The 25563-nt window shown below is 39.8% G+C and overlaps 1 protein-coding gene across 9 annotated transcripts in view; it reads left to right on the top strand.

The window, feature by feature from the left end:
• Nucleotides 1-25563, top strand: part of RAD18 (RAD18 E3 ubiquitin protein ligase) — a 123844-nt gene that overhangs the window by 42869 nt on the left and 55412 nt on the right. For all 9 annotated transcript variants that reach the window (XR_006282629.1, XM_038410985.2, XM_043518483.1 and 6 more), the window contains 4 exons: nucleotides 1365-1441; nucleotides 2357-2417; nucleotides 17269-17403; nucleotides 21219-21381. Coding sequence is in view for 8 of the 9 variants with exons in the window: in XM_038410985.2 (XP_038266913.1) it covers nucleotides 1365-1441; nucleotides 2357-2417; nucleotides 17269-17403; nucleotides 21219-21381 (436 nt within the window). In the remaining variant the exon portion in view is untranslated. The remainder of the gene's footprint in view (nucleotides 1-1364; nucleotides 1442-2356; nucleotides 2418-17268; nucleotides 17404-21218; nucleotides 21382-25563) is intronic.

Here is a 25563-nt window from a genome sequence, read left to right as displayed (position 1 = left end):
TGTTGTGGCAAGAACAACATAAAAAGAAAACAGTTCTGATAAGGCTTCAGTAGCATGTTTACACAAGACCCACTAAACTTAGGTGCTGCAGTACACACAGTTCTGTATTACAGTTCCAGGGTTCTGGGCAAAAGCTTATGCTCTAATAAATTTGTTAGTCTCTAAGGTGCCACAAGTACTCCTGGTCTTTCTGTTCTAAGGGTGATTTTCACATATAGATTCCCGTAGTAGTAATGAATACTTCCACATGTACTTTAACTAGCAGTCCATAAATGATGCAGTGCTACCTTTACCAAGTTTTGACTTAGTGTGCTGCTTATAAAACTGGAATATTAAATCCCAGGAAGCATTAATTCATCCTCAACTATAGCAATGCTGCTGGGGCCATTGTGAAATAAGGAAAGCTGAACTACTGTGTGCCAAATTCCTGGATTTTGGTTTAAGCCAGGTTCTCTCCAATTTTTATTTCTATGCAATTTAAGGATATTTATTCTCTGACCAAACACTGAACACTTAATTGTCTCATAAAAGTATCTGTTTTTATAAATGCACATAGTTTTCTGGTGGCTCTGCAGATATATTTGGGCATAGAGATAAATTAGTAATGCATATGGCACAATAAATTATACAAAGTACTGCATAGCTTTAGTTATGTCTAGAGTGTTAATGAGCCCAATTGTGCCTAATCATAATCTATAGATGTGCCTAATTTAAGTCTTAGAGTAATATGTGATCTTTCTTTGGACAATGGGTTTTGCACTGACACCCACAGGTAGTTTTGTTTTGCATTTGGGATATAATCCTTGGATCTAAAAAGAATATAAACAGCATATTTCATAATTTAAAATTCCAGTTAAATATATGCTATAAAATGGAGACTTTGTACAAATATGTGTCTATATAGCATAGAAAATCTAATATGTTGGCACAACGAGAGAGAGAGATTGAAAATGAATTTCATACCGGGAGAAAGTAGGAGATTAATGGCCTGGGACTGGCTAGGAGCCATCTGAAAGCAATCACTGTGTAACCTTCAAGGCAGCTCTGCAAGGGCCCATAGCTCTTGACCTTGTGTTCTGTTCCCGAGTCTAATGTGAAGACTATCAATACTGCTGGACTATTGCAAATTTTGGTTTTGCAGTGTTAACAAATGTCCACTAGACTACTGGGATAAGCCTATTCTATTTTGTTTTCACTTGTGACTCAAGTCTGGATTTCAGACAGGGTGTCCTGAGGTAAAAGATTAATGCATGTAGGCCTGAATGTCATTTAGCTCTAGGACAGTTCTTTTCAATGCTGTTTTATCCTTTATTTTAACAGCCATATTTTGTTCTGCCATTTATAATGCTTGTTGATATTAACAGTTGCAGAAATAGTGAAAGAGCTTGAAAACAACGAGAAAACTCGGACTCAACTTGAATTTAATAAAGCCGGTGAAAATGTAAGTTTATTATCTCTGTACCAAAAGAGTTATGAAGCATTTTTACATATTTCTTCATTAAAGGAATTGCTGATTCCTTTCAGTGTGCTAAAATATTCAGCTGGAAAATCCTTTATATCTGGGGCTAAATCCTACCCAACTCAATCTTCTGAGCAGGGAGAGGGAATCATGGTGATGGTGATACTTCTAACAGGAGAGTGCTGCTGTTGGTACATGGCAGGATGGCTTGGGGGAGGGAGAGGTTGAGCAGAATGCATGGTGCCAAGACGCTACAATGCCTTTAAATTTAGATCAACCATTAGTAGCATATTCAAGATATTTGTGTGGGTGTATTTTAAATAACTAGTGTAAAACAACTTACAGTTAAAATGTGATATCACTTATTGTTAAGGGAATATTAGTTTGTGTAGTACTGATGCTTCTATGGTTGAACCACTTACATTTGAGCATTTTATGATTGCAGTAAAAATACCCAGGCGGTTTTATAAAGTGAGATAAAGATACTGACCTGGCCTTGAACCAATCAGAAGACTAGAGGGAGGTTTTAAGCAATGTATGTTTTTGTTTTGTTTAGTCTCCTTGGCAGCTTGGCATTCTTCTGCTGCTCTTGTGAAAGTAGAGCAAAGGGGGCACTTTATACACAGCCCCAGATGTTAAATGTTAACAGATAGGGCTGATCAGAGGTGGTGGGAAAGAGCTGGACAAATGATCTCCTCCCATATAGGGTTGACATAGTCCTTATTAAAGTGTAGTACTGATTGTTTTGGTGTCTAAAGAGTGTGGGTAAAAAGGAATAATATTTCCTCTGTTTCAAATGTAAGTTTCCTTCATGTTCTGACATTAAAGCTTGTGTTTTTAAAATGTGACTATATCTTCATTTTCTTCTTCAAATGAACATTTTGTATCACTTTGTAGAGCATGACATTTATGAAGGACCAGACAGAAAAGGAAATAGATGAGATTCACACAGATTATCGTAAGTAATACGACGTACGCATTTTGCATTTTCAAAACTCCTACTCTTTGCTGTAGGTGTACGTGCAAATATAAAAATAGCCTCTCTGTGCCTCAGTTCCCCATCTGTTAAAAAACAATGGGGACAGTAATATTTCTCTGTATTGGTAGGGGTGTTGAGGCATTAATATACATTCGATATTGTGAGGCACTCGGATAGTGTGGGTGGAGGCTATATATCTTAGATAGGCAGAGCATGATCTTCTTCCCTCACCTAAGAAGATAATTAGCTAATGCATCCAGTACAGTTAATTTTCTGTACCATAGCCAGGCCTAAACCCACACTGACAGGGCTCAAGAATTCTTGAAATTGAAGAATTCCGTTGCAGTTATCTCAGTACTACATTCCCAATAACCTACTTCAAAAAGGGAAGATGCAGTAATAACACGGCTGCTACTCTGAAACCAGTAATTAGACAGTTCGTCCCCAGCAGCAGTTGGTGTGTTGAGCAAGTTGGTGTATTGAAAAATCTTTTCTTTGAGACCCTGGCACCTAAATAAAGGGTAAGTTTTTATTAGTGAGGGTAATTAACTATTGGAACAATTTACCAATGGTCCTGGTAGATTCTCCTTCACTGGCCATTTTTAAATCAAGATTGAATGTTTTTTCTAAAAGAGATGTTCAGGGAATTTTAGCGGGGGGGACGTTCTTATGGCCTGTGTTACACAGGAGGTCACACTAGGTTATCACAATGGTCCCTTCTGCCCTGGGAATCTATGAACCTGTCCTTCCAGAAGGGAAATGTTCAATTCCATTAACAAGACCAATGACTCACTAGATTTTCCAAGCAAGAGGATGGGTTTCTTGCTATCTAGAAATTTATTATGTAGTGTGCATTTTATTCCTTTTATGATCTGATCCTGCAGGTTCCTAGCATCTCCTAAAAGAGGGAATTTGGAGCTCTTGCTACCATTTGGGATTCACCCTTATTGGTTGGGTTGCATCCATGCATTCAGATTGCTGGACTTGCATCCTGTTTTCCAATAACTTGCTGCAGAACATGCATTCAATATATTAATTTCCCTATTACTCTTTGTGTATTTGCTGGGTTATATGTATATAAGTAGAACATTCACAGTCCTTAGCTCTTGAATTTTAACTTTGCTGTTCTTGGATTTTTTTCCTCTCCTATCTATCCCAATCATTTCACTTCATCGGCAGTCTGCTTGAAAACTAAAGCAATCTCAACAGTGAGCCATATCCCACCAATACAATTTTCCATATTTTACGGGAGCATTACATTTTAATGTCTCCCATTTTAAACACGGAGAAGCTATGCAATGAAGGGACAATTTGTCCTGGTTATATTTAAGGATCCATTTAAAACTGTAATGTGGCCATATTTCCTGTTTCAACCTATCTTTCCTCCAATGCCTTAGGGTCAAACTAATCTCTAGTCTAGAGTAATACAACTATGCATTTACTAGATACAATTCTGACTGACTGTAAGGTTGCAACCACTTATGCCAAGCCTGAATTTGGGCTTAAATCGTAGGCAAACCTTCTTCTCTTTTACTTTTAACAGTTTTATTTCAGATGTGTGTGTGTGTGTGTGTGTGTGTGTGTGTGTGTGTGTGTGTGTGTGTGTATATATATATATATAAAATGTGTGTGTGTGTGTATATATATATATATATATATATATATATATATATATATAGTGTGTGTGTGTATATATATATATATATATCACTGCCCACACGTTGTTGGTTTTAGATCTTAAGCAGTTTCATTTAAGTCAAAGCAATTCATTAATAATACTTCTGCTTCCATGCAAAAATCTCTACTAATACAATTCAGGAGAACAGAAATGCAGAAATTCTGATTTTTAAGCTTAATGGCCTTTAAAGGATATGCTTTCCTAATTCTGACAAGTGTCTAGTAGCTCTTTAAGGGACTGATCCAAAATCCATTTAAGTAATGTATTTGAACAAAGGATCATGGGCTGCTGAGGACAAGTCTCAAAATGTATCTAGACTTAGACTCCACTTAGACTGCAAAGTTAGAGGACATGTCAGAATTTAAAAGACTTTCATTAGGTATGTTTTGTCTGTAATATGGAGGTGCTTCAGGGTTTTAATATATAGCATTATATTTCGTCCTTTTAATTTAGTACATTTGCCTCCAAAGATTCCAAATTCATAGCTGAATTCATGTTCATTCTTTGACTTCCTGCTGGCATAAGTGCCATAACATTCTAAAATATTCCATGTGTGGTGGTATTTCTTTTGTTGTATTCTTCAGTATAAAACTTGCGACAAGATGTTATTTTCTTGAACAACCTCTTTAAAAGGCTCAAAGCAGCCAAAAGCAAGACCCATTTTCTTCTGTTGAGTACAGTTTGCCTTACTTTTGGCAAATGGTGAAGTACGTAATTCCCTCTTCAGGTATATGTGAAGTGTTTTTGAATGACAAATGAATATTTTTCGTCTCATTAATCTGAATGAGTGTTTGTATGTGTGCTACTGAAGGCCGCTTGAGCTGCTATGAGAATCTGTACCTTTAAAAAAAAAAAAAAAATAAATAAAGGTGATTCTTTGAGTGTGTGTCAGAGTGGATCGCACTGTAAGTGTGCCTGCGCCTCATGTACACAACCTTAGGGCTTGGCTACAATTGCAGATGTAGAGTGCTTTGTGTTAAACCAGCCTTCGTACAGCGCAGTAGGGAAAGCACTCCAGTCTGTCCACACTGACAGCTGAAAGCGCACTGGCGTTGCCACATTTGCAGCACTTGCAACTGCATTGGGAGCGGTGCATTATGGGAAGTTATCTCAACATTCAAGTGGTTGCAATGTGCTTTTCAAATGGGGAGGGGGTGGGATGGAGTGTGTGTATGTGGTGGGAGAGAGTGGGCTTTTGGGGTGCTGAGTGTGTCAGCACACTGTCTTGTAAATATAGACCTCCCTCTCTCTCTCTAAGCAAACATTAGCTGTTTTTTTCTTGGCGCTGATAAGCAGCCGGTACTCCAAAACAGAGCTTTGAAAGGGCAACTTCCGCATTCCTGCCGGAGTTCACAACAAAGACAAGAAAGGCCACTTCAGTTAATGGGATTATGGGACTTTTGGGAGGGCAATCAGAGCGCAGTAATGTAACTCCTCGTTCACACTGACGCTGTAGCGTCTCACCCAATATGCAGCAAACCTTATCCCTCTCGGGGAGGTGGAGTACCAGCAGCGCTCTAGCCAGGGAGTCATTGCGCTCTGCGTGCCTTGCCAGTGTGGATGGGGAGTGAGTTAGAGCGCTCTGGGCGGCTTTATTGTGATACAATGTGCAAAAGTAGCCAAGGCCTTAGAATCTTTTGAATAACTGTGTCTATTGGGGTGGCAAATTCTCAGCAAATTCTCCATTTGCCACTTCTCCTTGCACCCCAGAAATTGAGGGATATGAGGCTTCAGCTGCACTTCTTGCCCTGCCATGAGTAGGGGCAAAGCAAGCCCAAAAGATGTTCCAGCTGTCCTCTCCACGCGAAGACTCATCTTTTTTCTCCGAGTGAGGCAATTGCACCAACCCTAACCTTCCTCTGGAAGACTTTAGAGCCTTCCAGGAGCTTCACCAGGACAGCAGACACCTTGGAAATTGCGATGACCGTAATCCAAGAGAACATACACAAGATGTTCAACATCTTGAGCTCCTCAGTGCCCACAAGGATTTCTGTACCAGTTAACGAGGGCAAATTGGAGACTGTGAAGGATCACTGGCATATGCTAGCCTTACTTCTGATTTTGAAGCAACTACAGAAACATTACCAAGTCCTGCCTGAGGGCTTTGAACAGTTCTTCTCACATCCCACACCAGGATTTCTCGTCCTCTCAGTGATTCAGGGCAGAAAACAACCAAAGATCTACTAAAGCAGGGGTTCTCAAACGGGGGGGGGGGTCGGGAGCCGTCAGGGGGTCGCGAAGTTATTATATGGGAGGGGGTTGCGAGATGTCAGCCTCCACCTGAAACCCCGCTTTGCATCCAGCATTTATAATGGTGTTAAATATATTTTAAAAATGTTTAAAATTTATAAGGGGGGGTTGCACTCAGAGGCTTGCTATGTGAAAGGGGTCACCAGTACAAAAGTTTCAGAACCACTGAACTAAAGGGACCCCAAAGAATAAGGATCTCAAGAGGTTGGATCTTTTCGGGGAGAGGGGAAAAGGTCGACTCAGCTTCCCTGCAAGTTAGAACCACTCTTTACCAAGCTCTGTTTTGCAAAATAGAGCTTCCTGATATCGGAATGGGTGACCCTCTCTTCCTGTTGAGGCTCCCACAAGACTGCTGGGAAGAACTCAAAGACCCCATCAAAGAAGGGTAAGTAGTAGCCAGAACGTTGCACTTCAGCCTGATTCCCAGAGGCAGCAGGTTTGAAGAGACGGTTGCGAGCCACACTGAAACCAAGATTCTGTAGCCAATCTTTGGAAATTGCCTCATCCCCTTCAATTGACCAGGGATCACAGCTGACATATGGGTGATAGACATTGTCACTTATGGCTACCCCATCCAAGTCTTCTTTTTACTCCTACCTGTCCTCTTCACTGTCTCTCTTTGGGGTATCTTCGCACAAGAGCCAGTTGCAAAAAAAAAAAAAAAAAGTGCCCTCATTACTCTGTTTAGGAGCCATAGGAAAAGTTTTGTGAGATTACAGGCGCAGATATTTCTGCTCCTGATCTGTTGACATTCTGTCCTATCCTAGACTTGAGGAGACTGAATACATACATATGCTGCCTCAGCTTCAGAATGGTGACACTTGCCTCCATCATTCCAGTTCTTCAGACTCACGACTGGTTTGTGTCTGTAGACTTGCAGGGTATGTACTTCCACATCACCATCCACCCAGCCCACAGGAAATACCTCAGATTTACAGGGAGACAGAATCATTACCAGTACATTTGGATTCTCTACCTCATCAAGAGACTTCACAAAGTGCCTTGCTATGGTGGCAGCACCCCAAAGGAGGATAGGCATCCACACCTATCTGTATTTAGTTGACTGATTGATCATAGGCAAATCCTGTCACAAAACTCTGGCAAATCTAAATTAGAATTGTGACGGATATGAGACCTTGGAAGTGTAAGGTGTTTAAATTACTATATTTAAAGTACCAGATCGGCATGGACTTTTGGAACAATGTGTTAAGTGGGTTTTCTGGGAAGTAGCTAATGCAAATTCCGCAACCCTGGTTATTAAAAACCCTAGCCTTTTGAACCTGCACTCTGAGGATACTGATGATTGTTTGTTCCTGGAGACTGGATATTAAAAGCCCTTGCTGTATAAAGAATCAGCCAAACTTTCCAGTTTGGGTCTGGTACGTGACCTTAAAACTGACATGAGCTTGTAACCAAAGGGAGGAAAAAACCCATTTGTGGGGTCTGAAATACTGGGGTTGGAGTTAAGGGTGACCTCTACAACTTTTGGCTCAGGTCCATCTGCTCCCCCACCAGGCATAGGCTGAGCAAGAAAGTAAGAATTCTGGCTTTTGTCCTCAAGGCACTGACCTGGGGGCTACACCTTAATAGTGTCCAGAAAGGGGAACCACTCAAAATCCCATCCCCTTCTAGAGCATTGATTATGGATGTGTCTGGATCTGGCTTGGTGTTGGGGGGAGTTCGGTCGGCCTGGGTACCTTACTGCAGGTACAAGTGACATGGTCCCTAGAAGACAGGAGATTACATATAAATGTCCTGGAACTGATATCCATCATACTGGTGTGTATGGTGTTCATCCCAGTCCTATTGCCCTGACAGATACTGTCAGATCACAAGCCAGTGATGTGCTACATAAACAAGAATGGGGCCAGACCTCCTTCCCTGACCCGGTAAAGAGGCGATTGAACTATGGATTGCTATTGCCTACACAGTATAGCCCCGATAGCCCTGCATCCTCTGGGGTCGAGCAACAACCTGGCAGATTTCCTAAGTAGAGAAACTGCCACCAACCACAAGTGGTTACTCTCAGTTCAATTATAGTCTGTCTAGTGGTAATATTGGCATATCCTCTGACACAGTTGTTAGTCTTCTTTCATCCAACGATATCCAAGTGTCATAAGGGCCTAATGCATACATATCCACTGGTTGCCAAACCTACTCTGGTATAGGATCTCAACCTCATCCTGCTTATGTTTTTATGAAGCCTTCCTTCGAGCCCCTCTTGGAGAGCTCCATTCACCATTTTGCCCTTGTAATGGTCTGTCTTGTGGCCATCACCTTGGCCATAAGAGTAAATGAGCTTAAGGCATTCACAATGGAATGGCCATGTACTATGTGCCATAAAGACAAGGTGGTGTGAAAGGTTTCAGAGTGGAAGCTGTGTTAGTCTGTATCAGCAAAAACAACGAGGAGTCCTTGTGGCACCTTAGAGACTAACAAATTTATTTGGGCATAGGCTTTCGTGGGCTAAAACCCACTCAGAGATGAAGTGGGTTTTAGCCCACGAAAGCCTATGTCCAAATAAATTTGTTAGTCTCTAAGGTGCCACAAGGACTCCTCGTTGTTTTTCGTGGTGTGAAAGATATTCGTAAGGTGCTTTCTCAGTTCCACGTAAACCAATCTATTGTCTTATCCTGGGGTCTTACCAAAACTGCATTCCATGCATGGGGAGAAGAAGCAACACACTTTGGATGTTTCCAGAGCTCTCCAATGTTACAGCGACAGGACTAATTCTTTCAGGCCTGGTCTACACTACGGGGTTAGATCAAATTTAGCCATGTTAGGTCAAATTAAAAATGACTGCGTCCACACAACCAACCCCATTCCATCAACCTAAAGGGCTCTTAAAATCAACTTCCGTATTCCTCCACAATGAGGGGAGTAGCCCTAAAATCGACCTTGCTGGGTCGAATTTGCGGTAGTGTGGACGCAGATCGCCGGTATTGGCCTCCGGGAGCTATCCCAGAGTGCTGCATTGTGAACGGTCTGGACAGCACTTTCAACTCCGATGCACTAGCCAGGTACACAGGAAAAGCCTCGAGAACTTTTGAATTTCATTTCCTGATCAGTCAGCGTGGCGAACTCAGCAGCACAGGTGACCATGCAGTCCCCCCAGAGTCGTAGATCATAGAATGTTTCCACGCTCCCCCTATCATCTCCGTCCCTGAGGTTATCGCAGATTAGAAGATGAAATAAATGCACTTGCGATGACATGTTTTCCAAGCTCATGCAGTCCTCCTGCACTGATAGGGCACAGCTTAATGCATGGAGGCATTCGGTGGCAGAGGCCAGGAAAGAATTAAGTGAGCATGAAGAGCGGAGGCAGGACTTGATGCTGAGGCTAATGGGGGAGCAAATGGACATGATGAAGCGTCTGTTGGAGCTGCAGAAAAGCCAACAAGAGCACAGATCCCCGCTGCATCCACTGTATAACTGCCTACCCTCCTCCCCATGTTCCATAGCCTCCTCACCCAGACGCCCAAGAACTCAGGGGCGGAGGCTCCGGGCACCCAGCCACTCCACTCCAGAGGATGGCCCAAGCAACAGAAGGCTGTCATTCAAACAATTTGATTTTTAGCGTGGCTACAATAAGCAATGTGGCCTCGTCCTTCTCTCCTCCCCCACCCCACCCGGGCTACCTTGTCCGTTATCTCTCTTTATTAATTTAAAAAAAAGGAAAAAAGGAAAGAATGTATGGTTTCAAAACAATAGTTACTTTATTTCGAAGGTGGGAGGGTGGTTGGCTTACAGAGAATTAAAATCAACAAAGGGAGTGGGTTTGCATCAAGGAGAAACACATACAACTGTCACACCGAAGCCTGGCCAATCAAGAAACTGGTTTTCAAAGCCTCTCTGATGCGCAGCACACCTTGCTGTGCTCTTCTAATAGCCCTGGTGTCTGGCTGCTCAAAATCGGATGCCAGGCAATTTGCCTCAAACTCCCACACCGCCATAAAGTCTCCCGCTTACTCTTTGATATTATGGAGCAAGCAACAATAACAATGGTGGTTGCGCTGAGATCTGACCTAGTCAGCAAACAGCGCCAGCGAGCTTTTAAACATCCAAAGGCATATTGTACCACCATTCTGCACTTGCCCCTTACTACTGTCCAGGCTTCATGAGCCATGGGAGCAAGGGGTAGGCTGGGGTAGGTGCAACCGTTTGGTGCTGCTGGCTGGGAGAGCAGCCTGAGGCAGAAGCCTCCAGCTCGCATGATCTTGTAGGGAGGACTGAATCTCCATGAGAGGAAAAAAGAGACTGACCTGGAGTATCTGGCTCCCATTCGGTGCTCTAAGAGGAGGATAGCCATGTTTGTCCAGGCGCCCATGATTGACCTCACCAAGGTCTGCCAGGAGCACCCAGAAGACATACGACAGTTTAGTCCTACTGCACAGTCTGCCACGAAGGCAAGGAGCTGCTGCTGTGTAGCAATGCAGTACCACATCTGCCAGCAGCACCCAGGAAACGTACGATGACGGTGAGCTGAGCGGGCTCCATGCTTGCCATGATATGGCGTCTGCACGGGTAACCGAGGATAGAGAAAAGCGTGAAACAATTTGTCTACCATTGTTTTCACGGGGGGGGGAGGGGCCTGGTGACGTACCCAAAACCACCCGTGACAATGCTTTTGCCCCATCAGGCATTGGGAGCTTAACCCACTATTCCAGTGGGCAGCGGAGACTGCGGGAACTGTGGGATAGCTATCCACAGCGCTCTGCTCTGTAAGTTGATGCTAGCCACGGTAGTGAGGATGCACTCCGCCAACTTAATGCGCTTAGTGGGGACATACACAATCGACTGTATAAAATCGGTTTCTAAAAATAGACTTCTATAAAATTGACCTAATTTTGTAGTGTAGACATACCCTCAGACTGTCACTACATCTATTTGTGACTACAGCTGGCGAATCCAAAGGCCAGGCTGTTTCTTCACAGACTGTCTAATGGATAATTCAGTGTACCTCACTGTGCTTTCAGCTGCCAGATGTGCTGCCCCCATTGACTGTCAAGTCTCACTCAATCACAGCCCCAGTAACATCCTTGGCCTGTCTCTGTAACCTGCTACTATCTGAATCTATAAGGCTGCTACATGGAGAAATCTGCTCATATTTATCAAATGTTATGCCCTGGACCTGGCTGGTAGGTCCTATGCCTGATTTGGAAAAGTGGTACTCATCTCTAATTGACTGATGCAGCTGATACTCCTCTTTCACATCATCTTGAAGAGGATATTGCTGGCTAGTCACAGAAGAATCCACACTGACCCATTCTCAAAGAAGAGAAAACAGTTGCTAATTGTACAGTCACATTGGTTCTTCAAGATGTTGTCAGTGTGAGTTCCATGGCTCATCTTCCGTTCCCACTTTAGGAGTCTGCAGCTATCATGAACTTCAAGTCGCGAGAGAACTGAAGGAGAGTTGCGGTTGCTCTGCCCTTTTATGTCCTTGCACAAGAGCATGAGGAGACATAGGGCAAGCCGTGGTCCCGCCGGACACTAATATTCAAAAGAGTCTCGTTTCATGCGCATGAAATGATTGTATACCTATAGCAGGATCCATAGTCACTACAATATATTGAAGAGTTACTGGTGGGTAAGTAACCATTCTTTCCTTTCTGTAATAGCACATGGTACATGCTGCTGTTCCCATTGAATTCAATCACAGAGGCCTTTTTTATTGAAATTTGGAGCTGGGAGGGTGCTCAGCTCTTTGTAGGATCAGGCTCCTGTTTTTTCTGTAGATTTTCTTTCATTTATACAAAAAATCATTTTCTACTATAGCTTTTTGTTGTGAATCTCTGTCTTATGGTGATTCAGAGAGAGAGGTTTAGTGATTGATGTCATTTGGGTTTTTTTAAATGTTTGTAATTGCATTTGCAGTTGTATTATCAAAAGACCCACAATTCTTAAAAAACATGTGCCTGGTGTAATTCCAGAAACTGCACAACAGTGGTTTATATTGTGTGCTAGATATGGCTTCTTTTCCAGGACATCACTTGAGTGATTTAAATGCTATGTAGCTGCACCACAAACTAAAAGAATACTGACAGAGGTGGAGGAAAATGCAAAGAGCCAGAAAAATATCTTAACCAATATGTATTAGTTTAATTCAGGCATTTTATGTGTTAACTTTTTGATTGAAAAGAATTGTTCGTGGTGTGTTTATTTTCTGCCATCTGCAGTAAAAGGAAGGGTGTCAAATGTACAAGATAAGGGAATACACCATTTTAAAATCTTTTTTTCCCTTCAGTGAGTAAGAAAGCAGTTAGGATAAGCTGTGTCAAGTCAATATCACAGAACTTGAATTTATAGTTAAATAAATTATTATTATTTAAATATGCATGGTGCTTTACAGAACACTTAATAGCATCCTTGCATTGAGCAGTTTAATTTCTGTCTAAATTAGTCTACTCCATCCACCACTGTGGTGTGTGAATGTCTCAGATCTGATGCATAGGACAAGTTCTGATGGAAGATGATGTAGAGGCATCTGTGGTAAGAAGAGTAAAGTTGAAAGAGTTGGCAGAAGAAGTGAGGTAAAAGGAGCTTGTTGTATGGATTATAGGAGGCACTTCTAAGAATAGTCTCTAAATGAAAAAAAATGGAATGAAACTTCCATAGCTTTTATTTGCTTATTGAACCTAAGATCTTTGCCAAGGCACCTCTGCTTTCTGTGAATAGATTGCAGTGTGCTGATAATTCTTCAGCAGAGTAAGATACATAGAGGGATATTCAGATGAGACTTTTTGTTGAGTTATATCTGTATTGATTTTGATCATTTCATAAAAATCTGTTTTGTTAATTCATTTTCTATGTATCTTCTAACTTCCCTTTTTCTACCTGATCCAGTATTTGCATGCCAGAAAAATCTGGAACTTTGGAGGTCGGGGAGCATACTCCTCTTGGCTGCTGTGAAGAGCTAGGGAGCTCTATTTCCTCTTTATGATGGCTGAAAGACTGTCATAACTGATGAGTGAATAGGAGAGGAAAGGGTGACTGGAAGGGAAAGAGAAGGTGAATGGGGCTAAGCTCTTGAGGAGGAGAAAGGGAATGAAGAGGGAGAGCCGTGAGTGGGAATGGGACGGGAGACTGGGCATTTGGCAGTGAGGCAGAGGAGTGGAGTGGGAGAAAAAGGAAGCTGGGGTCAAAAACACCAACAGGGGCCTCTTCCAATATCTTACAGGATGGGAGGAGGGTAGGTGAAGGTGGAGGGTGGGGTGATGGAGGAAAGTGCTTCTATTCTTCCTTTTCAAAGTGTACATGCAAGAGGTGTTAGAGTAAACAGAGAGATGGAGGCTGAATTTACAGGGGAAAAAAATCAAGGCTTGGAAGTGTACTTCTGTGTCAACTGGGCCAAAAGATTGATTTCACAATTGCAGGATTCACAGCACCTTGGTTTCAATACCAGAAATTAGCTTTCTTAAGTTCTGATGTTATAGGACTGCATATGAAATGTACCGGTATATTAGATTCCCAGTCTACTAACATAGACTTTGTTGAGTGGACAAGTCCAAACTGATTATTAGCTCAGTAAATTTTGCAGTGGAAGTAGGTCCAGAGATAAGTCAATGGAGCTAGGTTGATTTACACCAGCTGGGGAGCTGACCTTAGACTCCATTTATTTCTTCTGAGGGTTCAAATTAGTTTTTCTGCTACGTGGTTAGGATAGGATCTGCCTCCTCAGGCTGCTCCACAATAAGTGCATTCAGGGCAGCATGTGAATGGCTTTTACAAAGAAGCATCATTCAACACTGTTCTAGTCTACCATAAAGCATAAATATTATTCTGGATATAGGATGAATTGTTTCCAGGCACCACACTATTCAGTAGCTGTATACTGTATGTCTGTACAGTACCCCTATATGCTACTATTCTGAGTAATGGTTTGCTAACAGATCATACACCTGTGTTACCAACGGACTTCTGTTATAATAAGTAGTGACAGAAGAGAAACTTTATTGTTCCTCAGAGTCCCCTCTGGTAAATGAAGCATTGAAAAATATTTCAGTTTCTTTGATTTTGGGATAGTCATAGAGTCATTTAACTTGTACATCAATGTACCAATACATTTTCATGGGTTTCCTTACTTCTGGCAATTACAGTCAAATAACTAATCTTTTGTAAATGTCATTTTAAAAAAATAAACAGTATGTTCTTACCCTATAGGTGGAGTGTAATCTACATGATCTTCTGTCTGAGCAAACTTCTCATTTTGCCAGCCTTTTAGTAAGAGAATTTTTAGTGTCCAAATAATAAGCACTGAATTGACTGACTACCAGAAACTGGTCATAAACATACTAAATCATCAAAAATGCAATGAGTACATAACTAAAGGGAAGCATTGAACTGTGCTGAATCACTGAGTTATCATAAATAAACACACAGATGTGTATTAAAATTTCCTTTATTGAAAAAATTGTCATCATCTTGGAACAGAAAGACCTTTTTTCTTCAAACATGAAATAACAAATGTAGTCGTAAAATTTCACTCTCTGTAATAATTATTAAAATGTGATGCTATTTGACAAAAGATCTGTTGCCTATAAAATCCATTTGGCAAAGTTGCTCAAAAAACAGGGTGCAGGGATTTTGAACTACAACTGGAAGTTACATTAGTGCAGAATGAAGATTACCATTCTACGCATAGCATTTTCAAGATTGCTTTATAGAATGTATGTATAGCCTGTTGACCATGCTTTTCCCTAAAACAATATGCAGATATCTGTTTCACTATCCCTTTCCAGAAACATTAACTTATAGGGAAGGTAAGGAAAATTATGCAAAGTCTGAAATGTTTCCATTGAGTCTAGAAGTTGAAATGGAATGCTGGGAGGTTGACAACAATGGCACCCAGATAAAACAGTGATGGATAGGGTGTTTTGGTATTGAAAAAGCTAAGGATAGCTGGCCTAGAATAATGCTTCCCTAAGCACAATCAGTGCTTCCTTTTATATAACACACAGGCTACGTTTTCAGGGGAGCTGAATTAAGGCTGCATAGGCATTCTGGCATTTCATAACTTTTGAATACTTGACTTTGCAACCTTTAAGAGTGTTAGTGTTGTATTTTTTTTTTAAACTAGACATCTGCTCTTCGTGACACTAGGCATTTTCTTTGCAAAGCCACTTATGCCTGTCTTTCTGAATTCACATTTTCATTCAGAAAATGGTAGTAGGCTATTCAAAGCTGGTGCTTTATTTTCCAGAAATATTGATGTAATTCTGGTGTAGATGTAATGTGTAGTGGCAATCCTTATCTTTGTTAGATTTGGGAAGGTGAGGCAAGAAGTGAAATTAGCTAATACAAAATTCTAAGATTAGTGGAGCTTCCTCATTATTTCAGTTACCTGGAAGCCATGATTGTGTGTGTGCAGAAAAGGCAGTTCTGCAAGTTCTGTAAGTTCTGTGGACATCTGCAGCGAAGAGAGAACATCAGTGATGTATGGCCTTAAATTCTCCTTTAGATGTTTTTTAGCCTTTCCTAGTGGCACAAAATGCCTTAACATTTGTTTTTGATTTCTTTTCTTACAAGAAAAACAGATTTCCAAATTGTGGTCTGGATCAGCAGTGGTTCACTGAGAGTTGTCTGGCATCTCTCTCTGTTAAGTTTTGAAAGGCCCCCTGTAATATATAAGAGTGTTTGAGTTATATTGATTGTCCTGAGGACTGAATCCATCTATGCACAGAACAGAGAAGAGCAGCAGCTTTGCAAATTTTTCCTACACAGTGATCTACCTCTTTCCTATGGAAGTAGAGGGCACCACTGCTAGGAGTGAGAGAGGCAGTCTAGTCTCCATGACCATTCTTTTTTCTGTCAGGTAGTGCCAGCCACAGTGGTGGTTTGGTATGTAGATAGCTTTCCACTGTGTAATGGACTGAAATCTCTAGCATCTTCTACATAGGCCTCTGAACAGATCTGTTGTGATGATTTTCATTAACTATTGTCCCACTGTGAATTAGGACAAGTGACAGAGGTGAAAACCTTGCTGTCCCCTTACTGATCAATTCACTGAGCCATCTGGACCCTAATGAGCAACCAGTACTCCAGCAAAGCCCAAGAAAACTAGAATTCTTCAACAGCATTATCTAATATTATGGCAAGAATAACTAAATTTAGCAGATTTTTTTTTTAAATTGGCAGACAATGGTATCAGGGAAAAACAAACATCATTTAATTCCAGTGTGCTTGCACACTTAACCTGGCCTTTGAATGAACAGATGTTTTTATTCTATAGTACATCTTGCTTTTAAAAAAAAGTTTAAAATGAATTTTAGGAAAATACAAATGGACTAGTAATGTTTCTTTTTGCATGTTCTCTTGTCCTACCTTGCATGTGTGACACTGTTTTATGGACAACATTTTTGTAAAAGTGAAAAACAAAACAAAACAAACAAAAACCCTTCCATTTTCTTAAAGGGGAGGAAAATCCTGAGTCTCTTATTTAGATTTTTGACTTTTTAAAAAAAAAACTTTCGCATAATTCTATATCTAGTAGTTGATGATGTAAAATAACTGCCTAAAGTAACCAGAATAAATGGTGGAAATTATTTTTTGAATACAAAAAGATGTGGTTCCAGAGGTTTTAACCAAGTTAATTTAAAAAAAAAAAAATAAGTAGAGAGATACTGAAATCCTAGCTCCTCTGAAATTAATGGCAAAAATCCCACTGACTTCAGTGAGCACTTTTCAAAATTGAGCCTTTAAATAGAACACTTAAAATGTTGCAAGCTTAACATGTGTTGCAACAGTGAGTCAGCTGGTGATTCTTTCAATCGAGAAATGTTTTCCTTATTATGCATTTGTGTTTCTGTTCATGTCCTTTTCACTCTCCCCTTGCACACTCATGATGCTGCCAGTTCTCTGAGCAATTTGTTTTTCATAGAGGAGTGTAATTTTGTGTTTCAGGGAATAAACATAAAGGTGAATTTCAGCTTTTAGTGGATCAGGTAAATAACCGATGGAAGAAAACTGGTAAAAGGAAAATCGAGAGCTTACAAGAGAGAGAAGCACCCACTGCTGAAGAACAGGCTATGGACACAGGTGAGTAATGTTTAATACATCTGAAAATAAAAATAATTTTTGGGTTTCCCTAAGAAATGATGCATGCACGCATATCCCAAAGCCACCAATTAAACAACGTCAACTACCCAGTGTTCATGTAGGTCATGATTTAACAAGGTAAATATTTACATGCTTAATCTTAAGCATGTGAGAAGTCCAGTCTCTAGGAACAACATCCAGCATAGATATTCTGTCTTTATTACCTGGAGAGACAAAAAAATACCCATGGGTGCGGTTAGTTCTCACACTAGTGTTCAATCTTATTTGTTTTAAGAAATTGCTTGTTGTGGCAATGTGGGTATATCTTTGGTCATGTTTCGGGGATAATTTAAGAGGGTACTTCTAAGTCTAAGCCTAGTGGAATTTAAACATGTGAAGCTTATTGAATTTCAAATAAATAATTCCACTGACCAAAGTTGTTGGCTGCTATCTTAGAAAACTTGGCAGTTTACTTTATCAGCCATTTAAATCCCTGCTTTTCTTACGATAACAACATTGGTGCTTTGGCCTGTCAATGCCTCATGACCTATCTCCTCTGACAGAGTTTTCATGAATAAAAATAAATGGAAATACCATTTTAACACCTGAACTTTATGCTTATCATTTCGTACAGACCTTGATGTAGAAAATAATCATCTTCATTTCAACCATTACAATTTTAGAAATCTTGGGGGCAAAGTTTATCTTTTTCAACTTATTCCACAAATGATATCCTTTATATTTTGCCTCTCCCTCTGAAATCTTATTAGATAAAGGGATCCCAGACTCTGAAATGTTAATTTCTAGCTATAAATAATATATATGTTAATTTCTGTTTTAAACCTAGGTCTCCTCATGACATATAGGGATTATATATGTCTTTCATGCAGCCTTTGTTTTTTTTTTTTTCAATTGTGGGCTTTATTGACAAGATAAACTAAAATAAGTCATACGTAGTTTTTCTAAAAGCTTGCTCATATCCATTAAAAAAAAACCTAATCACATTTTCAGCTACATTGGTGTATTAAATCTTCAACCCACAATACAGAGGATTCTGCTGTATTGTACTTGCATTATTGCCTTGTATACTTATCCCATCTAGTTTTCATTATTTGGTGTTCTTCGGTTTTGCTTGGTGCAAGTGATCACAAAAGAAACGTGCAAAATATTCATTACACTTCATGTGCTCAGAACTTTCCGTAGTCTTTGAAATTTCAATGACTGTTTTTTTCTGCTAGATCTTAGCTGCATCTGACTGTTCTTTCATCAGTAATCTTGTGTCTGCTTGGCAACTCTTTTTTAATAAAAAAAAAATTAAGCCCACCGAAAAAGTGTTTCTCAGTGTTTTCAGTTAAAGGTAATTTTCTCTGTGTGAAACTGCAAATTTTAATAGTGAGAGAGAAAAGAACAGTGCACTAGTGAATTCCTATGTGAAAGATTCACTAATGAGAATAGAAGCGTATTGTGTGTTGTACATTTTTTCTGGTTCCTCATAGAAGTGGCTATATATTGGTGTGTACTTTGGCTCTTCATTTAATATCTCCCATTGACTTCTACTTTTTAGTGATTGTTACCTGTTCAGGGTAACTACACTTCTGACCCTATCTATGGTCTGCTCAAGGAATGTCCTCTCAGGTCTCAGGCTTGTAGTTGTCACCTCTCTTTGGGCAGGGACCTGTCCCTCTCCCTCATGGCCAGGGATTTAGGTTACAGCTTCCCTGTAATTTATTGTGTTTATCCCAACAAGTCTGACTAGGAGTCCAGTTCCTGCACATTGCTTTCTCTCCAAGGGCTGTGACCAGTGTGCGCCACTGGTTATGAGTAACCAAACAGCTCTTTCAAGGCAGAGTACGTTTATTTAAGCACAGAACCATACAAAGAAATCATATAAAACAACAAAAGGTCTAAACACACACAAAACATACCGTAAATCCCCCATCAGTTCTACGTAGACCATGGCAGGTTTCAGTTCTTCCAGCCCTTCTGTAGGGTTTAGTGTGATCCCCTCCAGACAAAAGGTCATGTTCATATTTGAATCAAAATCAAGCTCTCTTTGTCAATTCTAGCTGACACTTTTTACCCAGGGTTCTTTCTTTGTCTCCTGTGTCTCTTGAACTTAACCTGAACCAATGTATGAAAACCACTCGAGGGGTTGGTACTTCTCTGAAGCTATTTACAGTTCTAAGGACTGTAGTAATTACCCCTTTCTCCCCAAAGTTTGTAGTCCCTGGAGGAGCTGTGGTTAACGTGCCCTTTGCCCTCTGCCCCCTTTCCATGGAGCAGAACACAATCCTTAGCCTACAATGATAGCAGGTTATATTAATATATAGTATTTATAAAGTTAGTACAGTGGTCCCCAAAAATTCTGCATGTGGTTGCAATATCTGTCAGTGGGCAGGTTCTATTTAATGACCTCTGCAAATCGTCCAAATTCCTACCATGTTTTTGATAATGCTGGAATCATTGTCCTTTTACTGCATCTGAGGAAAGATGATCAAGACTATCTCACTTGCTCTTGACCGGCTTTGTGTCTTAAATTTCGAATCTTCATAATATTTTTGTATTCTTTAAATATTGTTTGAGTTGGTTTTTGATTACGGCCATGTTTAAAAAGAAGTTTTAATTTTGGATACGTCTTCCTTTGGGGAATTATATACAGACCTAATAGGTCTTTCCCATTTCTAATCCATTAATTTCAATGGAGCTATGTTGATTTATTGACAATCTAGCTCCCTGAATTCTGCAGTACATTCACAACTGATAAGATGAATCCTCTTGATATTTCATTCTAAGTCAAGGAAAACGGTGCCTAAAACTAAATGCCTTGAAGCCTTTATCCACCCTGTAGCTTCAAAAGTATTTGGCATTTTGTCAAGATCAGTTCTGCAGTGATAGGCAAAGTCATGGTTGACAGTCGTTCTTGAAATTTTTTCTTCTAAGCAATCATGGTTTACATCTCCAGTATTTGCAGGACACTTGTTATTGCAAATTACCATAGTAGGGACTAATGCTTATCAGGTTTTGAGCATTGTGTCTAAGCATGGTTTTAATATGGGCATAACTACATTGGAAAATGAGTGTAGACAAGGTATAAAAACAATTTAGTTTCTTTATAATATTTTCTAGGGAATAACCGGTATCTCTGTCCCTCTGGAATGGCAAAGGGAATCACTTGGGGGTAACAACTGATAACATTTGTCAAATATAAAATAATAGAATTGTTTTAGAATAATATTTTCTAGACATGCTTCCTTAACTTAAAAACCCCCCAAAAAAGTCAGTATATTGACATTTCTGTCTTTCCAGAGGCATTGGCAAATCATCAGCTTAGTTTTATTTACAGCCACCTTACTACCTTGAGCTGTCAAACTTCCATGTTATAAAACTGTGGCATGTAATGATATAAAGTGAATTTATACTGAGCACCAGGAAACAGAGCTGCCACGTTTTTGAGTATTTGCTAATTTTTAAAATATGGTGTCAGTTCCTGTGATTGGAGACAAATGTATATACACACCAGTGGCAATTTCTCTCACCCTCGCTTAAAATAGATATTGGACAAATGTTGCTGTTATCTCTGGTTCATGGTGAGTTTACTATGATGGGGAAAAACTTAGGCACTTTATTGAAACAGTGATAGTGATAGAAGTCTTGCACAGGTAGTCAAAGGAGGGGAGGAAATATGTTTGAAATATGATTTAAAAAAAAAAAAGTTTGGCTTTTCCAAGCTAGAGAATAACAAACTGAAAAAGACATAAAAGGGAAACTAAACTATCTGCTAGGTATTAATCTCTGTCTTGTATTATTTCTGCCAGGAGAACAGAATATTAAAAAACAATGCACAGACCAGACCTTTGTAACAGACCAGTTACCTAAAGCCGAAATACCTGATTCTGTCGCAAGGAAATCCTATAATTTGACTGAGGGCTCAGAATCTCTTTCTCCTGCATTCTCGGAGTCATCAGGATCAGCAAGGAGGTTAGTGGCATACCGATTTATATCAATCTTTTCTTCCTTATGTATCTCATGATAGCCCTTACAACAAAGATGGGAAGACTTGTGAAAGCAACAAAATGCTGCCTTTCCCTGTGTGTTTATTTCAGCTTCTTGGCAATGAATCCCTTTTTGTATCATTGAATTGGGGACTCAATTAATTACAAGTAATGTAACAAACTTGTGCATTTTCCAATAGTGATATATTTTTGAGAAGAGACTCAGTTGTTTTTTTATTGACAATGAATTACTTTGCTAACGTGAAACCAGTTTTGCTGACAAGTCCTTTCCATTGTTTGATGTTTACTATCTAACAATTAATCTGCCATCCATTCCTATGTCAGAACTGTGTGTCTTGCTGATTAGTTTTTGATGTCTCTATGATCTTCTAGAACTATCTGGGAGTGTGTGTTAAGTAATCATTTATAAACTGCAGTATACTGTCTGGCCAGGTCGTTTTTGTAAGTGAAGACATGCTCTCAAAGGAAATAGTTATATTAGCAATTTAATTGTAATGTCTAGCGGACATTTTAAATGTGCCTTTTTATGATACCTTTTATCTGAGTATCTCAAAGTACCATGCAAACAATAATTTTTCCTCCATGTTAAGTAGGGAAATATCATCTCTGTTTTACAGATAAAGAAACTATAAGGCTCAGAGTTTAAGTGATTTGCCCATGCTTGTTCAAGAAGTCGTCTGTGGAAACATGGGCAAAAAATTCAGTTGGCATGGCTTTCAAAGGTGCTATGCGTTCTCAATACCTGTTGAAGTCAATGGAAGCTGACAGTTAGGCCACACAGCTCCTAACCCTCACAAGACCGTGCTGCTTTCCCATATTACTGCAATGTAGAAATATCGGTGGGGTTTTAATAACACAACTGTGTATGGACAATAGAGATTTTGAAAAAACTAATCCAGTGATGTAAAATATCTGGCACAATGGAGAATTAGCAAGTTTACGTGAATTGTGACTAAAAATAAAACAAAAACCCTCAACACAAACATGGAGAATAAAAGCAAGATTGATTGTCTTACTCTCTTAAGCAATGAGACATTCAGTCACTTAAGGAACAGTATAGTTAGGGATATGGAGACAGTAGGTCTTCCAAGGGATGACAAGCAATTTAATGATGGAAAAGAAAATTGAAGTCAAACATTTTAATTCATGCAAGGGGAATTACATTCTTTATCTTACTGTATAAAAAGGAGAATATGGGAGAGATGCTAGCAATAGAACATCTTTCCCAGAAGAGGAGGAAGAACTATCGGGGAAATGGAGTTCCTGCAATAAAAGATGATTAAAAAAAATGGTGCTATTTGTTAAATGACTAGTCAAATGGGATCCATATGAAAAGACTCTAGGGCAGTGATACTCAGACCTCAGTGATTCAGGAGCCAAATTAGTGATCAGCATTACCCTAAAGAGCCACAGTAGTGTGAATTCATTGTTTCATTCACTTTTTTATAGTAAGCTTAAGCTTGTTTCTCTCACCAATAGAAGTTGGTCCAATAAAAGATATTGCCTCACTCTCCTTGTGTCTTTCTAATGTCCTGAGGCTAATATACCTGATAGACAGACATGTTCTAGAACAATAAGAGAATGAACTGAAAATCCCTGAACAGAGCCTGTGAATTGTGGGTCTCCCTTGTGAGTGAAAGTAATTTAAAAGAACTGCTCATTACCTCTGTTTTGCTGTGTCATTACATCTGTATATAATAGTTTTAATTGCACTTTTTTTCATATAAAGTGGCCTTCTCAGAAGCTCACCCTAGATAGTTATGAAGTTCTGACTTTATAAGGAACCTGTAGCTTAATATGGTCTAGGAGCACCTTGAAACCGTTTTAAACATATTTTTCTTGATTACTTTATTGAAACAAACCCATTAAGCATTTTCAGAGCTTTGTTAAAATGAATCATGAATACTGGAGACTTGTATTCATAATCAGTGTATCTGAAGATGCTAGTCAGAGTAAAAGGGTCATTTTCATATCTTGCTAAGTATGCTATACATGTGGCTTTAATTTTTTTATAAGCGATACATATGAGACAATGGCCGTAATTATCTTGCTATGAAATAAATCCAACAATACAATCTCAAAAGTCTTTCAATGATGTAACTATGTCATGGGATCTGCAAGAAAGGTGAATCAATGCCCTTTTGCATTTTGGAAGCGTGGTTGCACAGGTAATGAATTCATCTTTAGTGGGTATATGGAACTCTTGGCCTGCAGCATTGACTTTCCTATTAGCAAAACAATTTATACAATAAAAAGGAAAGGAGTACTTGTGGCACCTTAGAGACTAACAAATTTATTAGAGCATAAGCTTTCGTAAGTTACAGCTCACTTCATCGGATGCATTTGGTGGAAAATACAGGGGGGAGTATTTTCTACCAAATGCATCCGATGAAGTGAGCTGTAACTCACGAAAGCTTATGCTCTAATAAATTTGTTAGTCTCTAAGGTGCCACAGGTACTCCTTTTCTTTTTTGTGAATACAGACTAACACGGCTGCTACTCTGAAACCTGTCAATTTATACAATAGTTTAGCTGGATCTGCATTGACATTATGCAAACTCATTGAGGGAATACTTGATCTTCCCTTCACCACTGGCTGACTAAAGACAACTGAGATGAATTGAAAGGATTCATTTTTGCGTTCAGATGAGCTGTTGCACATTGCCATGTAGCTTTTAAATTAGCTTTTGTACTTGCATGCACAAGATTGGTAGCCTATTTTGCAAGTTATGCAGTGATGCATAGCTAAGGGAGGCTCAAGCTCTGACCTTTCTTTTACATTCTCAAGGAAAGCCTTGCTTTGGGTGAATAATGAGCATGACTTTTAATTGTACCATTTGTCTTTTTTCTTCTCCTTGTCATCAGAGGTTTTGTTGCCACTGGCACTGGCTGAGGGGTAGTCCTTCCCAGTCCATCTGCCAATAGGAACATCTTACTTCTGTGACCTACAAATGACCTGGCTCCCCTGTTTTTCCTCTCACCAGCTTTTTCTCTTGCCTTTGCTGGACTCTATGCAGCTGGAGTCAGCCCTGCTTTATTCGCATTTTTTGTGTGTGGTGTTTGTTTTGGCTTCATCTGTCTCCTTCTTTCCTGAAGCCTTGTGTTTCAAACCTGCAGCCCGGTATAACCCTGGGGGACATGACCGAACGTTAGTTAACAAAAGGTTTTGGGTAAACATGTGGCAGCATGAACCCCACAGGTTCAGTTTGTGTACAGTTTGCAAATTGGAAATCTGTTCACAAGGGTTGGTGGTGGTTCAACTCTGTGAAGTTCACGTTGAGGGTCAGATTTTACAAGCACACATCTCAAAGGGGGATCCCCTGCCCTGAACATTATTACTACTATAGCTGCCCCAGGACTTCCTCTTGCTGTTTTAGTTCCACAAAGTAGATAGAAGGGAAATCAGACTAATGAATGGAAAAAATAGTGCCTAATCCTCATCTGTATTATTATTTTATTTTCTTGTTTTCAAGCTAACTGTTTGGCATTAATATCCTCAGCAAATATGGAATTTTAATCTTTTTTTTAAATGAAAAGGCTTTTCTTGAGAGGCAGGAATAGCATATAGTGGCTCATTAATTTTCTATATCATAAAATTTCTGTTTTATTGCAAGTTTAGTGTTAAGATATGCTCTATGCCTTAGGGCCCTCTCCTGCAGCCTTTTATGTCAATGTGGACTTTACTTCATGTAGGAATTTGAGGTCTTACCTTCAGCAAAGTTACTTTCCTGTGTACATTTTATGTGTGCTTTCAGACCTTAATTGGAAACATGGCTGCTTTGTTCTTTTTCATTGCTTAAAAGTGCTGAACGTTCAGCAGCAAAAAAAATAAATCTCAGTTCTTCAACTTTATTTAATTAAAGAAAATAAGGAATTGTAGAATGTGTAGTAGCAAAAACTGTAGAGTTGTTGTTTGTCTTTTGTCCATGTGTAGTGGGCTGTTACAGGGGGTCCGTAGTATACATCGGGATTGTGTTCCTGAAAAGAACAACGGATACCGGGGAATTTTTCCCCATAAGAAATAATGGCCATCCTTCCTCTTCCTACCCCCCCCTCTGAGCACACCCCATCTTCGCTCCTCCCGCTCCGTCCCAGTGTCTCCTGGGCGCCGGGGGAAGCACCCAAAGAAAAGCCATGCGAAAGGTGA

The sequence above is a fragment of the Dermochelys coriacea genome, chromosome 7, assembly GCF_009764565.3.
Source record: "Dermochelys coriacea isolate rDerCor1 chromosome 7, rDerCor1.pri.v4, whole genome shotgun sequence".
Classification (NCBI taxonomy): Eukaryota; Metazoa; Chordata; order Testudines; family Dermochelyidae; genus Dermochelys; species Dermochelys coriacea.
The sequence above is the reverse complement of the archived record's forward strand: the minus strand, read 5'-3'. Positions and strand labels throughout refer to the sequence as shown.